The 17,416-nt window shown below is 43.4% G+C and overlaps 1 protein-coding gene across 5 annotated transcripts in view; it reads left to right on the top strand.

The window, feature by feature from the left end:
* Positions 1 to 17,416, top strand: part of ASTN2 (astrotactin 2) — an 836,425-nt gene that overhangs the window by 529,093 nt on the left and 289,916 nt on the right. For all 5 annotated transcript variants that reach the window (XM_033122811.1, XM_033122810.1, XM_033122808.1 and 2 more), the window contains one exon: positions 5,422 to 5,610. In XM_033122811.1, the coding sequence (XP_032978702.1) occupies positions 5,422 to 5,610 (189 nt within the window). The remainder of the gene's footprint in view (positions 1 to 5,421; positions 5,611 to 17,416) is intronic.

Genomic DNA, 17,416 nt, shown 5'->3' with positions numbered 1-17,416 from the left:
CCCATTTAATAGATTATGACCCTGAGGCCTAGGGAAGTTTACAGATTTGATCAGGGTCATATAGCTGGTGAGTGGTACAGCTTCTATTTCATCTCAGATTTTATTAGATCCCAAATCTGAACTAGACACCTTGTGTCTTCCTTAAGTTAGGGGGCATGAAATCTCAACGAATTCACCAAAGCACAAATTGTACAAGCTACATTCTCAGACTAGAATGTGATAATATTAGATGTTAACACCAATCTGGCTGGGAAGTGAATCTATCTACTTGGGAATTACAAAAAGACAACCTTCTAAGTAATACTTGGGTAAAGAAAAAATGCCAAATCCTCAAATTACCACCTCTTCAGAAATGAGCAGGAGCCGGAAGCCTGCAAATCAGACTCTTGCAATGTGTGGACAAAACAGTAGTCAGAAGCTCCCAGGCATTTATTAAGAGGCAAGAAAGTTTGAAAATAAACAAATGAAGACTTCAGCTCAAGAAGCCAGAGACAGAATTATAAAACAAAGTCCAAGAAAGCAGCAGGAAGGAATTAATGCAAATAAACGCTGAAATAAATGAAATAGGAAAACATGAAAGGAGTCTCATCGATAAAATGCAAAAATCTGTTCAAAGGCGAGAGAAGAGAGAACACAAATAAGCACATTAAGAATGAGCTACGGACATAACCATATGAGCACAGAAGATAAAACAAATTTAATGAGAATACTGCGTGCAACTTTATACCAATAAATTTCTGTCTTGATAAAATGCCTTATTTTCTTAGAAAATATAAATTGCCAAGTTTAAATCATGATGCTGTAGACAATCTAAATAGGCAGATAACATAAACTGACACGACAGCTAAATAGCTGTAATTGAAAAGAAGACATCAAGCCCAGCAGATTATCGGCAGGTCCTATCAAATCATCAAGGAATGGATAACCTTTATCTTCTATAAAGCGATCTAGAGAAAGACAATAAAAGGACAGTTTTCTAATATATTCCAAATGCTAGCATAATCCTAATACGCAAACTGGACAAATATATACTCATCCATCTAATAAAATCTGTTAGACATATTAGAACTGATGAGTTTCTAATGTGGTAGGATGAAAAATCAACTTACACAGATCAGTAATAGCTTTCCTCAATATTAGCAATAACTAACTAGAAAATATAAAGGAAAACATAAGTGAAAAACTGATCCTATTGATGAAGTGGAAAAGATTATAGTAAAAGAAGCTGTCGCTGTACTTTACGTTTTTCATACTGTATTCCAAAAATAACGCAATTCTTACAATGGCACTATGATGAAATTTCTTTAGAGATAAATAAAGGAAGAAAAGAGAAGTTAAGCATTTTGTCCAAGATCACACGGTCAATAAGTGATGGAATCAGGATTTGGACTCGTTTGGCTTGGATCCAAAATACATGTCTCTAGAGTGTATTGTGTAAATGTCTATGAATAACAAGATATATGCAAGACTTTTACAACCGAAAGTCTAAAACTTCAGTGGAGGGTTTAAAGGAAGACTTAATAAATGGAGATGCAAACTACGTTTTCTGAATTACAAGATTCACAACTGTAAAGATGCTGTATCAATCAGCTAGTATAAGATGAGCTATGTTGCTGTAACAAATGAAGCCTCCCAAACCAGAAGCTTGCACACCGAAGTTTGTTTATTATTCATGCAAGATCCATTGTGAGTAAGGCAGCCCTCTTCCTTCCTGCAGGATGTATCTGGAACATTTGGTCCCCAAGCCGTACATAGCAGGAGAAGAGAGAGCTTGACCAACGCACAGGATGTTTAAAAGGGCTGGGTCTGTCAGTGAGTTATGTCATGTCAGCACAGATTCCATCCTTCAGAATCCAGTCACACGGTCCCTATGGCCCAACTGCAAGGGAAGCTTAGAATCATTGTCAACAATACATGTCCAAGAACAGGACCCAGTGTGGTGAACACAAGACGCCATCTCTGCCACAGCTGTCAGCAGTGCCCAGCACAGAGTTGACTCTCAATACATATTTCTTAAAGAAAAAAAAAAAAATTAAACCTTCCCCCAATTTAGTCTACAAATTCAATGCAATACTACCCCAAATTCCATTAGTGTTTTATATGGGACTTGACAAGCCAACTTTAGAATTAATCTGAAGGAAAAATGGGTAAGAACAGTGAGAAAATTTTGAAATAGAAAATTAGTGTTCACGACAGGAAGCAGACTTACTTTACTATATCCAAACTGCACTATAAAGCTCTAGTAATTAAACTTGTGTAGAACTCTTGCAGGAATAAACAGATAATTAAATCAGGAAAACTCTAGGCATGTAGACATGGTATACAAAGGGATGTAGTGTATGACAAAATAGCATTTCAAATTAGTGAAAAGATATACCCTTCAGGTAATTATTTCTCATTATAAAAATAATTAAATTGAAAGAACCTCTCCTACCATGCACAAAATTTAATTCCACATACATTAAAAAACTGAAGATGAGAAACCTATATAAATATTAGAAGGCTATACAGACATATGTTTTATCATCTTGTGGCTTCCTAAGCATTGCACAAATTCAGAAGCAAAAAAGGACCCGGATAAAGAGGTTGTATGATATGAAAAGCAAGATTAAAATACAAGTGCAGACTGGAAGGAAATTTTAATATGTATGGAATGTGAAGGGTATCTGTCCAGAAAATATGCAAAACATATACAAGCCAGTAAGGAAAACGACAATATTGCAATAGAAAAATAGTGAAAGTACATGGTCAGACAATCTACAAAAGGAGAAATGCACAGGCCCAAGGCATGAAAAGATGGTGAACCTCACCAGTAATCACGGAAATGCAAATCCAAATAAAAATGAGTTATTTTTCCACGTCCCAGTTTGGCAGTAATGAACATGAGAGATGTGGGAAATGCGCTCTCTCGTTCATCAGTGAGAGAATTGTAAACTGGTAGTGTGTCTACAGATGGTCATTTAGAAGATCTATCAAAATTTTAAAATTCATAAAGCATTGACCCAGCAATCCTTCTTCTAAGAATCTCTTTGAGAGAAACACACACATGTGCAGAGATATATGTACAAAGATCTTTACTGTGGCACAATTTGTAATAGCAAACAGCTATAAACAACCAAAAACCCATCAATAAAGATTAGCTAAAAGCATTATGGTACATTTATATTATGCATTGCCAAATAACCATTAAAAAGATAGATCTCTATGAATACTGATTTGAAAAGATCTGCAAGAAATAGTATGAGGTACAAATAAATGCATGCCTCATATGTACTATATATTTAATGTGTATCTCTAAATGCGTTGGAAAAAAAGTCTAGAAGAATACGTAATGGTTACCAAGGCTGACCACTGGAAGAGGACGGAAGAATATATGTGGAGTGGGACATGAAGAACTTGAACAGTTTTCTCTATCGACTTTGGTAATGTTCAATTATTCAACACAAAAGTGTAATTATTCATGTGTGTGCATATGTGTGCATGTGTGTGCATGTGTGTGTGCACACACATGTGTGTTCTGTGTGTGTGTACAGAGAGAGAAAGAGCGAGAGCTCTATTCAGTACATCATTTCTCAGATTTGCTGGGAACCTCCTGAGATAAATGGATGGAACTAGACTTTATTGAGCACATAACAATATACTTTGCATGTATACAAAACTGACGTCATCTGTACTGCAATTTTATTAAAGGAGAGTTACTTACATTGAACAGATACAAAAGAAGGGGAAATCGACTTAACCAAGGCACTAGGACAGGCCTTCTTCCAAGAACTTTGTACTGTGCTTTGGGCAGGAGCATGTAAACATCAGGAAGTCAATTAAGATGCTGGGGATTAGAGAAGAGCAAGAAAAGAGTGACAGCTTGCTTCATGCCTGAGACATTCCTGGTTTTTCACTGGAGTGATGCAGGGTCAAGTTTTCAGCTCTGCCTCTTTGTTTCCCTCCCGTCAGTTGGGTTCCATATCTCTTGCATCAGCTATTGGTTCCTGCCACCTGGGAACATTTTCTTCCCAAACCATGTCACAGAGCCTCTCCCTTCTTATATATGAGTTCCTGAGTCTCTTTGTGATCAGATTCAATAGATCCTTGCTCCATCTCATGGAAGGAAGGCAACTAAGAGATTGCTTTCTACTGCCTCCAACCGAAACAGACGACCAGGGTCATATCTTGCAACTAGAAACAGCTGGATTTAGAGAAACAAAAGGAGAACAAGATGCCTTCGATGCTAAACAGACCAGATTGTAAAGCCAGCTTGACACTTAACGGTGTGACATGCTTTATTTCTTGGCTCCTCATTTTGCTTCTGCGTAAAGCAGGAATGATACTACCTTTTTTTTTCATGGTTAGAAAGGAGGTGTATAAAGCACCCAGTGGATAGTATATGCTCAAAAAATAGACACACCAGCATTGCTATGCTTACTATGATTTTGTTAAGTACCTTGTAATTCCTGGTTTTGCAACTGATGTCTCATGGGACTTCCTAGCAGCCTAGTGAATTAAGGTAACATAGGAATATCTACCTCGCTGTACAGATGAGGAAACTGGAGACTGAAGAAGTTAAATGACTTGCCGGGGTTCAGAGAGGTCCAAAGGATCAAAAAAGTCTCTCCAATTGTGCAGCCTGATACCCTGCGGGTCTTATTTACGATCTGTGCTCTATCCCCAGTGCCTAGCAAAGGACCATGAGCAGGCAGACGCTCAAAGAATTCCAGTGTCTGGGTTGGTTGTTTTCAACGGGGCTGAGACATTCGCTTCCCTCCTCCCTCTATGCCTCTCCAAAAAAATTTTTTTTCCTCTGCAAACCCCAAAATTGCAAATATTGTTTCCACATCCCCTTCGGATGCCTGTTTGGTCCATAGAGGAGCCTGCCCTGCCTCAAAGGTATGCCAAGGGCCCTTTCGTTGTCAAGATTGGGTGGTGAAAGACCATCAGAGGCTGCTAACATGGCTAATTGCTCTGCGTGCTGCCCGTGTTCCTAAAAGGATCACCTCTGAGCTACAAGGGCAATCGAAACCTTGTGTTTGCAATAGTCTTCAACCTTGGTAGACAGATACACTGGGAATAGATTCTGGTTTGAGAAACTACTTGATAATTCCCCGTGAATTGGTCTGTCATGCTTTTTAAAGTCTGTGTGTTCATGGTAAACAGTTTCTAAATTTGCTCTGTGCGTGGATGTGCACTCTGGTTCCCCCCTCGACTCCTCCAAAATGTCACAAATGACTTTCCTTGAATTTACCAATTTGCAGGATTAATGTCCTTCTCTCAAGACACCTGTGCCCTAGGTAGACTCCAGCCAGAATAGCTGTCTCCATTCCTAAACTCTGACCTGTTTTGCGAGCAAAGGGGGCCTTGGGTTTAGGTCGCCCCCGGTGGGGGCCTCCAGCTTGTGGAGCTCACTCTCAGGTCTGTTTTATCATGCAGTTGTGTGGAGGAGTACAAGCTGGCTCCTGATGGAAAATCCTGCCTGATGCTCTCAGATGTCTGCGAGGGCCCCAAGTGCCTCAAACCTGACTCTAAATTCAACGACACCCTCTTTGGAGAGATGCTACATGGTTACAACAACCGGACCCAGCATGTGAACCAAGGCCAAGTCTTCCAGATGACCTTTAGGTAAGGAGCAGACACTTATACTTCATTGGCTCAGTCACTGACCCAAAATATGGGATGGGGGAGGGGCCATGGGTACCATGGAATGGTCCTGGTGTCCTGCTCAGCACCCCCCACCCGCCGGCTCACTGATGCCTCTCCATGAGGTGTTGGAAGTCAGGAAAAGCCCTTCCATGAGGTGCCTTTTCCATGGACCCACGCCTTATCTATGCCACCCTCCCATTTTTCTAACTCCATCCACGTATTTTAAATTCAATCTTAAAATCATCCTGTAAGTACAGTTGATGGAATTTTTAAAATTTTAAATTGATCTTTCAGTCTATAACAAAATGTGTCCTATGTAGGCTATTCAAGCAGTTCAACATAAAGACATTTAATGAAGTAGAAAGTAAAATTACCATCACTCAGAAATACGCACAATGAACATTTTCTTGAACACCTCTCTCTTTCTCTGTGTGTGTGCACATACACACACGCACACATGCTCACACGCTCACACACACACCAAATCTCAGTAAAGCTCTGTAGAAATTCATTTTTTTGCTCAACAATATGCCAAAGACCTCTTTCTCTGTTAATGAATACAGAAGTACACGAGAAATTAAAAGATGAGACGATTATCATATTAGAGAGATAACAGAGCAGAAACTGGGTGGGCCAAATTATATGAAGATCAGACACGCAGTCTAATTGTGAAAGGCTTTTTGGAAGAGTTGAAGAAACTGGATCTATCTGCAGAAGAGGGATTTGGGGTGGGATGTACTCGTGCCTCCAAATCTGAAGAACCATAAGATGGTACAGTGAGAAGAATGGTTCCATTTATAGGAAATGAATCTTAAAAAAAAACAACACTATATTGTTAGACACTTTTGCATGAAAATGTGATAGGATGTTATCACAAAGCAGGGTTTTCCCTACTGCTTGAGTTTGTCAATAAAAGTCAGAGCTAGTAAGAAACATCACCATTGTAATCATCATCATCTAATTAATAATAGTGGTGATTGTAGTAGCAATGGTAATAGTGGCTGCTATCTATTAAGGCTTACTATATACCGAGCTCTTTCCTAAATAATAATAATAGTAATAGGCACTAACAGTAATTCAGCACACGCTGAGGGCCTTCTAAGCACTTTCAATCCATTAATTCATGTAATCCTCACAAGGGTCCTATGAAACAGGAGCTATTATTATCTCCTTTATGCGGATGAGAAATGGAAATGTTAAGTGACTTTCCCAATTCCCCCTTCTAGGAAGTGAGAGAGCCGAATGAATGCCATTTTAGCTTCATTATTAAAATCCTTTGTGGCACTGTGGCCTTCCTTTTACAATTGAAAAGTCAACACCAGAGAGGTAAAGTGATTTTCCTAAGGTCACCATCTAGTAAGAGAGAGAGTGAGCATTCAGATGTTAAGTCTTGCTGACTCCAAAGCCTGGCTCTTGGCCTCTAATCCAACACACCTCATCATTTTCCATTTTATGGAGCTAGAGTGGAAATGTGAATTCCCTAAAACTATTCACCTACATTGTTAGCACATGCTCTTTAAGTACCTAATGTGTCCCAGGTACCATGCTAGTTACTTGAGATACAGTGGAAAATGAGGTAAAAATGGCCCCGTCCCCTGTGGTGCTTAGGTAGGGTGTGTGTGTGTGTGTGTGTGTGTGTGTGTGATCTTATGTATTTACTTAATTTGTGGTAGTTACTATGGAGTAAAGATACAGGAGAACAATTAACAGTGGGATCTAATTTAGTTGGATTTAATTTAAAGTGGTGGGAGCATACCTGTTGGTTTAGAAAGCAATAATAAGGCTTTTACTTTTGCACGTGAAGTATTATTGAAGTAATACCTGGAAGATGAATGGGAGATAGTACTGAAAAGGGTTTCAAGCAGAGACAGATAGTCTAACAAGGAAAAAAAAAAAAAGCAAAGCAAAAAAAAACACACAAAAAACAAAAACTTGGTTGGCTTCAGGAAATGAAGAATGGTGAGGTCAAAGCTGAGTAAATGAGAGAAGGATGGTGGGAGGTGAAGCCAGATCAGTAAGCAGAAGCTGATCATGAGGGTCTCTCAGGCCTAGTCTTTATTCTAACAACAGATGGGAGAACTCGTAAGCAGCGAAAGGAGGGGGCCTGTCGTGATTGCACTGCCTCTTTCAACCTCAGGGTGGCTGCCTGGGAACTAGATTGTGCTGAGGGTGGCCTGGGAAAGAACGGCCTGGGGGCCCAATTAGGTGTCTCTTGTGGAGCCGCAGGAGTCTGTTGGTGACTTCGACCAGGATGATGGGAATAATATTGAAGATGAAAAGGAATATTGGGAGATAGTTGTGACATTTAATGGACAAAGTCCGTAGAACAGTCGCAGGCGAAGGATGAGGGGAGGGAGGGGCAAAGGGTGGGAGGAGTGACTGGCAGCCACACAGCAGTTTAGTGGCTGAATCAAGCCCTCCAATTCCCAGCAAATCTCTTTCTGCTACTCAGATGGTTAAAGCAGGGGCCGAACGCTACTTTGCTGGAAAAACTCTGGGAGAAATTTAAGGACAGTCTGGAGGAAGTACCCAATACTGAGATTCCACAAGGCTGGCTTTCTATGGTTTTCAGTCTATGAAATCCTGTCTTGAGCATCATGATGGATAGAATAATGCTACATGGAATCCGAAAGAACAAAGTAAAGAAAGTGCCCCTTGCCTTTGAGAAGGGAGTTTACAAGCTTGCAAGTGACACACGTGCAATTGAAAACAATACAGGAAACATTTCGTTTGCAGAGTGGTGTTCTGAGGAATGCCAGTGGTTTCCAAAGAGTTTCCACTGAAGCCTTTTGAGAGGAATTACAAGGAATGATAAAGGGCTTCTCAGAGGATGAGGCTGGTGAACTGGAGTTAGAGCTGATAGCAAAGAACAGTGCCTCTTGGAGGGATAAGAGCCATAGAGGCATTTTTCTATCCAGGAAGGAGGCTGCGGAAACCCAGACATATGGATTAGCAGGACCGGGAGTCAGGAAAACAGATCTCCAGACAGACCTGACTCCAAATCCTATCCCCCACCCCCCACCCGCTAAACCCCCGCCATGACAAGCCTAGTCCTCTGCCTCCTCGCTGAAAAGGGATATTTCACCAGACACCAGCCACTGTGGAAGGCAAGTGTATATTTCATGTTGATTTCTCACAACAACTATCAAAGTGGCTGTCACGCGACAAATGATCAAATGTACTAGTTCCCATTCTCTTGTGTGACAATTAGCTTGGTCCAAAAGAAGGATGCAAAGCGGGTAGCAAATGCTGGATCTCCAAGGGGCTTCATGGAATCCCAGGATCTCATCTTACATCTGGAGAAGGGTGTTGACGCAGGTCACAAAGCAAGTCATTGCACAGCTGGTCCATGATCTCAGATCTCGCGATGGCTCCCAGCGCTTGTCTTCCCACTCCCAGAAGACTGGTCAGTAAGAGACAGCATCGTGCCTTAAAGGCTGGCCTGGGAGTCTCCAGGCTCAGACAGAACGTTAACCCCCTCAGGAGTTTTTGTTCTGCCCCAAGCACTCTGTTCATTGTTCCCAACCATTCAATTTCAGGTTGTCTCTGAATAGCCAGACTCTGTCGGCCCTGATGCTCACAGATGGGAGTCTAGTGAACAGACCACACTTACTCTTTTGACAATGACCTCAAGATTTAGAGAACTCCTCAGACTACCATTATATTAGAGTAGCCCATTTCACTTAACCTCTCTCATCCTTGGCTTCAGTTAAACTTTCTTTGTAATCATTTCCATCTCCAGAACATGTCACCTCTTGGAGGCACATGCCAAAGCAGTTGACTTCCCACCGTGCGAAAGCCAGCAGCTTCTGATGAGTCTAAATTTATCTCTTTCACGTCTCCCTCCCTGAGCCCCAGACAGGGCAGCACTCTGGCGGGGGCAGCTAGTGGAGGCGAATGCTGTAGCTCTTTTGTCCTCCAAGTTCCAAAAGGCAGGGCTGCGGAATTTTTTAGCATCAAAGGCAGTTGTCATTTCTCAACTCGTTTTCCTCCCTCCTCCTCCAAGTAATCTCCTGTCCAGCCCTCCAGGGTAGCCAGCAGGCACCCCAGCAGCCATCATGCCATATGCTACATTTCCTGACAACTGCCTTCCCTTGGATTTTAAACTCTGCCAGCTAAACAGTCTCCTGTGTCACAATCACAGCTCTGCTTTGTTCTCCTCCCTGGCCCTACCCACATCCCACACTTAATAACAGCTGATGGGAGAGAGGTCTGCATTCTCACAGTCCTCTCTTGAATCTCCAAAAGAGAGACCTGGATTTCTGCATTACAAAAAGCCCTGCATTCCAAGTCTCCAAACTTGATAAGCACTTAAAGGTTAACTAGCCCAGACATAACTCCTGGTGGTACAGATGGCGAAACGGAGCCCCAGGAAGGGCTACAGCTTTCCCAATGCTCACTCTGGTTTAGGGTCCCTCTGAGACTAAAAGTTAGAGTTGGTGACTCCCAAGCAGTGTTCTGTTGTAAGGGATGTTCTCGTAGGTAACTTCTGAATATCCCCTCTCAGCGTGTGGTGAGAAGAGCCACCGTCCCTGCTCTCAGCAGAGAGGGAGGACCCTCGTGCCCCAGTGGGATGGCGGATTCACAACTAAGGAGGGACCGGAGGCAAAGGCCACCCCCATATGCGTGGTTCTGCAGGAACTTGATGCCGTTCCTGGCTACCTCCTCAGGTTGCCACGTGGAGGCTACAGCCTGTCTCTGGGAGATGAGTGTGTGCAGACGTCTAGGACCCTGACAAGTCCGGAAGTTATTAGCCAGCCACTGTGTGTGAAGATTAACTGTGGCCCATGCTAAGACACCCACACAGAAAGATCGAGACAGGGTGAGACAGTCTGAGAGTGATAAAGAGAAGCCGTCAGAACAACAAAGCGGAGACATGGAGAGAGGGGCCGAGGAGACAGAAGACACATTCAGCAAGAGTCGGAGTGACAGAAGTAGGGAAGGACAAGCGCAGGAAGAATTAAAGGGATGTGGAACAGGGACAAGAGCTGAGGACACAGGAGGCAGATGGTGAAAGGTTTGGAAAGGGGTGAAAGATGGAAGGGCTAAAGGAGAGACCTACAGTGATAAAGAAAAAAAGGCAGAGTTCATATGAAAGTCACAAGATAATTGGTTTCCAGGAGGGAATAAGGGCTCTTCTAAGAGACTGTGTGGTGCCGGGAGAGAGCTCTGGATTAGGAAGCAGGTACCGATGGACATGCATGGCTATAAAAGCCGGTGGTAAACTGGTAAGTTCTGTGGAAACCTGGAGAGTCAAAAATCTCACTTCCGCATTGCTCCCAACCCAGTAAGTGACGCCAAGCTCTGCTGGTTCTAATCCCTTCGGGTGCATCGTGTTGGTCTTAAAGAACCATGCAGGGTCACCGTCAGAATCCCCTCCTCTTAGCTCTTCATCAGTGTGGGAATTACCAGACTGTTGGAGTGAGATAAAGTCATCAGAGGTTGGTGGTGTTTGATGTTTTGTTGATTTGTTTGATTTTTACTTCCTTTCTTCTCCTGTCCTCATCCATCCTACCTCATTCCTATAAGAAAGAAAGGTCAACTTAAGTTATAGATTGCATGGATTTAGAAAAGCATCAGTCAAGAACTATTATTGAGCCATGGAGCCTCAGAAATCACAGCGAGGAGAAGTTGCTTAGGACTGGGGGCTGAACAAATGACAGTGGTAGATTTTGCAAAAACCCCCTCAAAAACAAGACAGTTCTGCTAGCAGGAGGTGTTTGTTTATAAGCCCTGAGGAAAGACCTAGGAAGAGCGTGGGAAGCTCATGAAAGATTTGCTGGAAAGGCATTTTTCAATCTGGTCTGCTTATCAGACATACCTACTGGACAGCATCGGAGGATGTTTAAGGGTAAGATGTGGGATTTCATGATAGCCACCACCAGCGCATGCCTGGCAAGACACAAGGGCTCTCCTTAAGGATCTGAGGAAAGCTAGCTTTTGGTAGTGGCACCCATTTGGTCCCCAGCTGAAGGTCCTGAGTCACATCTCATTAAGTGGTCTCCAAAACCTTGTGTTTTTCTAGTGCCTTCCTGGGAGATGGTCAGTTGTCCACGCTGCTTCCGGATCCTTCCTTTCCCTGTCTTCCTCCTGTCCTTCCCCCTCCCCCCTTAACCATGTGTGCATTGTTTAATATGCCAGATCCTGTACCACATGCTTTATATTTTTTCTCATTTAATCTTTCCAATATCTATTGCAAAGTAGCCCTTAACAACTTGGTTTTACCAAAAAAAAAAAAAAAAAGGAAACGGACATGTCAGCCAGAATGCATTAGGTTGTTCCTGATAACAAACAACTTCAACACCTCAGTGGCATCACAGGAAAGTGTGTGTGTGTGTGTTGCTCTTACCACACACCCCGCACAGAGCTGGGAATCTGGACTCACAGAAGTGTCAACTTCATGTGCTTCCATGAATGTTAGAGGAGTGAGAAAGAAACTTGGCTGTTACGGGTAGTACTTTCTCCTAGAAGTGACATTCTGCACACATTGCCTTCGTTAAATCAGGTCCCATGATCACAGCACCCCTCGAACGACTGAGCAGGGACACTCATTCCTATCACGTCCCGAGAAGCAGAGAAGCAGAACTACGTGAGACGTCATGGTGTTTACTCCACGGAGGCCCAGAGGTGTTACACTAACTAGCCTAATAGTCAGACCGCTAAAATCCGATAGCAGGTGGGTCTAACCACAAAGCCCGTTTTGGCAGCGTGCCTCCCTGGCTCCCAGCATTTTCCTACTTCATGTGGCCACCTTCGAGAACTGTAGTAAGACTTTCTATTCCCTTCTTGTCAATCCCCTTCATCTAATTCCCAAAGAGCCATAGATTTTATAGATGGAAGAACCTTGAGCCCTCCGGCCCCCCAATTTGTGGGTGAGATGTCTGAGGCTCACAGCATGTAAGTGAATTACCTACAATCATACAATTAGTAAACGAATGAGCCAGGATTTCAATCCCCCAGTCTGCTGGGCTGCGCTATATCAACTCTGAAGGCCTAGAGACATAGGACCCAACGTCTACACTGTGCAGATGGTAACGCCAAGGCCAAGGTTTCATAAAAAATTAATGGCAGAGCCAGGCCTAGAAGCTGTTTTTCTGCACCCTCAGGCCTGAGTGTTTTGTATAATAATATAGTACCGTGACCTTATTGTAATAAGAGGAAGCAAAGGATGCTGGTGATGGACAGATTATTCATTAAAACTGGCCTTAGCTTTTGATTTTCTAAGCCATTCCCAAGCCTCTCTTTGCAGTAATATTCCAGCCCTTGGCAAAATCCTCAACCTACCACCTGGAGCCACAGCTATATGCTACCTTTTGGGAAGACTGTTGGTGAGCTCTTAGAAGTGTACTGAGGACAGAAGTTAGAAGCTGGATCACAGGAGTTAAGGGGTGATTTTCCCTGGGGTCCTGACTTTGGACTGGCTGCAGAAGAATCTGTGTCTCCATCTTTCCAAGGTTCCCTGACATCTTCTGCATAAATCAAGGCTGATGTGTCTGGTGTACCCTAGGCCCTGGAATGAGGAAGCTTGAGTTGCCATTCCTGGTCTGCCACTTCCTGCTGTATCACCCTTGACCATTCTCCCTTTCTGGATTCTGTTGCCTTTTCTGTATATTAAGGTTTGGGCAGAACTTAGATGAAGACTGAGGGCTTCTAACCTGGAAAGCACCACTCTTTGTACTCACCCCCCATGGCCAGGGGTTTGGTAAAGCCTTTCCTACTCAGCTGATCAAAGGAATCTCCTACGGCTGTGCCACGACCTGTCAATCATCTTTTCCCCTAGAGAATGGGCCTGGGAACTTGAATGTTCACTGTCTTCCCTGGTGGCTCACGTTATCCAGCAATTCGGAGATACATTGGCCTTGTGTCTAAAATACCCAGCTCTAGAACTCGAGTCCTAGCTTATTACTTGTCAACTCTGTGACCTTATGCATGTTAGTTCATGAAGACTCAATTTCCTCATCTCTACATTAGGAAACATAACAGTAATTCCCAATTGCTTTTGGTGTTGTGACGATTAAATGAGATTGACAGCAGTTCCATCCCTGTTTTCAGCAGCCAGGAAGGATGCAGGTGCCAAAGGAGGCAGCCAGATCCATAACTTAGAAGGACTCTTAGGCAAAGGCCAGCCCCAGGTGCATGGTTCTGCAGGAACTTGATCCCCTTCATGGCTGGGATCCAACTCAGAGTATCAGGGTGCTGCCATGAGAAGCAACAGGTCCAAGTTACACAGCTGCCACTTCCGCTATAGCTGCGACTCTTTGGACAAATCTCTAGACTCTCTGAACCTTAAGGTCCTCGGTAGTAAAGTTGGCTTCTGCCTCAAATAGCCTCAAAAGGCTGTGGTGAAGATTTAACAGGCTAATAAGCAAAGGTCCTAGACACAGTCGGCTCTCAGTCAATATTGTTCTCTCTTCATTCAGTTATATGTCTTCCCCCCAATTCCAGAAGCATGCAACAGATTTTTGGTGATATGGTTGCAGTCCCCAATAACTCATCTTTGGACTGGAGCCATGGTAATCTTCCCAACTTCCTCTAACCATGACATGTTTTGGTGGATACCATGCGTTGGTGAAATGCCCAAAGTAGGTGCAGACATGCAGTCTTCCAGGCTCTGTGGTCTGTGAGTGGTGGAAGCTCAGCCAGCAGTGTGGCCTGGACAGCAGCCCGGGGTCCTTTCTTGTGGAGGTGTTCACTCCAGCCTTAGGAAAGATGTATTCTCACCGATGTGCTACTTTACCTGTGTGCTAGAGGGGAGCCCCTGTTTCTGTCTGAATGGCCTACAGTGAAATACACCTGAAATTAAGGATGTGGGATTTCGATGCTTGTGTGTCTTGTGTGGTTTGATATTGGGTCTGGGCCCAGATCCAAAAGTTTCCGAAATGTGTTAATCTCCCGCATCTGAGATAATATTTATTGATTAGCTTAGAAGTGGCATATCCAAATGGCCAAAATGAAGTTTAGCCGGTAAGCCCTGGCGGTCTGCACGTCAGTCTGGCTCACCTCTCCTTCCTTTCCTGATTTCCTTCCTTTTTGATGAACTTACTACATCCTGGTGCATTTCTCCATATCCTTACAGATGGATATTGCGAACCTATTTTTTCTTTAATTTTTAGAGTCTGTCTTTGAGGAGTGTAGGCAAATGTTTCTCCTGTGACACATGGGAATAGAGCAGGTTAACTCTCTTGTATTTTACATGAGAAAACTGACTCAGAGAGGTGAGGTGCGTTATCCAAGGTCACACAGCCAGTGCGTGAGGAGCTGGATTCAAGTCCCTCTTCCCTCTGCAGCCTGCAGACAATGTGTACACATGCTTGTGTGTATGGTCTCAAACGAGATGTTCCTCAAAGATGAGGAAAGCAGATAGTAACTCATCATTACCATGCACGAAAACCCTATCTAGAAGTGCGATTCTCCATATGTCTGCTTATTGCTAGAACCCAATACACGTGAAATACACCAGTGCTTCTCAAACTCTCATGTGTATAGAAATAGACAAAGGATCCTGCTGAAATAGAGCCTCTGGTTCAGTGGCTTGTGGGGAAGGCCTGAGACTCTGCATTTCAAATGAGCTTCTGGGTCTGAGGACCAGCTTTGTACAGTAAGCTGTTAAGCTCAACTTGATGCTAGATGTGAGCCCAGGTTATGGCTAAGCATGAAGGATTGCCGCTCCTTCACTTGCCTTTAACGTGGGAATCACATCTCTAGACCAAGGGCATTAGAGGGCCATGGAGTCCCAGAAGAGGTTCCTTCCAGAGTGACCAAGTGCAGAGACTGTGTTTGTGATTCGTAGCAGCCAGGGTGGGCAGTGCTCTCCTGCAATCCAGGTACATAACGTAACACATTTTATTCTCCGCGCCCATCTGTCCATACACTCTGCTCACTGACACGTGCAGGGACTCTGCTCTAAGGATCAGTGCCTGAGATGAAAGCACTTGTCCTGGCAGCATTGTCTCACAGCCATGGTTGGCTGCCAGATCAGTCTTCTCTTTGTGCCCATGGTGCAATTCCAGCCATCATTGGGTGCAGCAGAAAGCACTTTTCAGTGGAGAGCTGGGCTGCAGTCTGCTTCAGGGCACAGGTGGAAGATAAACTCCTGGAAAAGTAGTGAGAAATACATTTGGGAGGGGACATTGGTCTGGGTAAGAAGCTTTATAATTCTCAGGTGCTGAGACAAAACTCTCATACCATCAACTCCCATTAGTTTAATTGGGGACAAAAATAAAGTAGTAAATTACGACTTAAGACTTAGTGAAAGGTGCCCTTTTTTTTGTGGATGGGGAGCAGGGAATTGCAACCCATTTAAAAACAAGGCCTCTCTAATGGTTCTCCCCAATTACAGTAAGAGAAGAAAGAAAAACACTCAATTTTTAAAAATTTTATTCTCAATTTCACATCTCTAAATATACCAAACGTGGTCAATTTATGGGGAAAACAGATTATACATAGGATATTTTGAATGTTCTCCAAGTAATATAAAAATGTGTCTCTAGTCTGCAAAAGGTACTGAAACAATAAAAGCAACGAGGTCCATTTCCATGTTACTTCTCTTCCCCGTGTACCTCCCCCCCCCTTTTTTTTTTTGGATTTTGTGTTTAATTTTCTGGCTTCAAAATCCCCGACTACGTTTTTTCCTAGGATGGGAAGCCTATCTGAATGAACCATTGAGGCATCTGAAGCAGAGACAATTTTTAAAGCACCTCAATTTCATTACACTCAAATGCAGGCAGTAACTCAGACTGGTCGAAGCCCTCAGAAGGCAGAGTCCAAGGGGAAACCTACCCAACAGATAAGGATAGGTTGTAATGAGCACAGTGATTGTTCATTATGGGTGCTTCCGAAGTGACTTCAGGCAGTTTGTTCTCCTTAGTATCTTCTGCCATTTCCCCAGTGATGGTGATCTTGTTTACACTGAGAATTCACTAATGTGCTTAGCAATCTCTTCTACAAATAAACACTCCCAACAAACAAGCGAGCCCAGCCGCTGGCCAGGCATTATGCATCCTTAATTAATGGAGTCCAGGCAGCACTGAACTTTTACTACATTTGCATTATTCTAAGGTGACGCCAGTGTATTACTCTCTGAAGAAATGCACCTCAGAAGTCATTTGTTATTGTTATTGTCGTTTTTTGTTAATTACAGGAGGGAGTGGGGTGACGCCAAAGGACTGCGCTTGAGGTCAGAGACTCCAGTCCTGGCTTTTACCACTTATTCTGCTCTGTTATTTAACATGTTTTTGTCCAGTGCCTGTGAAGCCCTGGGGATGAAAAGATGAAGGAGATAGTCATGGTCCTTACTCTTGTGCACATGTGTGGGCAAGATACAGGGAAGGCTTCCGGAAAGAGATGCTGGCTGACACCTGGAGGGTCTAACAGTCAGCGAGGTGAGAGAGTGCGTCAGGCAAGTAAGAGCATGGAACATCTGCAGACACGAGCATCCAGGTGGATCAAAAAGAGCTGAGGGGATGGGATTGTAGATGTAAACCATGGCGGAGGATGGCCATTCAATCAGGAAGGATTACTTAAGCACCACAGTAATGGGGTCACTTATGGCTCTAAGATGTTTTGCACAGTCGTATAACCTGTCTGAGCCCAGTTTGCTCACCACTAAATCAGGAGACATAATCATAACGATCCCAAAGGAGACTTACCATGGAGAGAGAGAGGTGATGAGAAAAGTCAGGGTAAAATGCTTCGTAAAGTGTGAAAACGTGTGCAAATGTTAGTGCCATTTTCCTAACATGAACCTGAGGATCTGTGAGATACCACTTCCTTTGAAATTTTGTGC

Source organism: Rhinolophus ferrumequinum, chromosome 12 (genome assembly GCF_004115265.2).
Source record: "Rhinolophus ferrumequinum isolate MPI-CBG mRhiFer1 chromosome 12, mRhiFer1_v1.p, whole genome shotgun sequence".
NCBI classification, from domain to species: domain Eukaryota; kingdom Metazoa; phylum Chordata; class Mammalia; order Chiroptera; family Rhinolophidae; genus Rhinolophus; species Rhinolophus ferrumequinum.
This window is presented reverse-complemented; position numbering and strand designations above follow the sequence as displayed.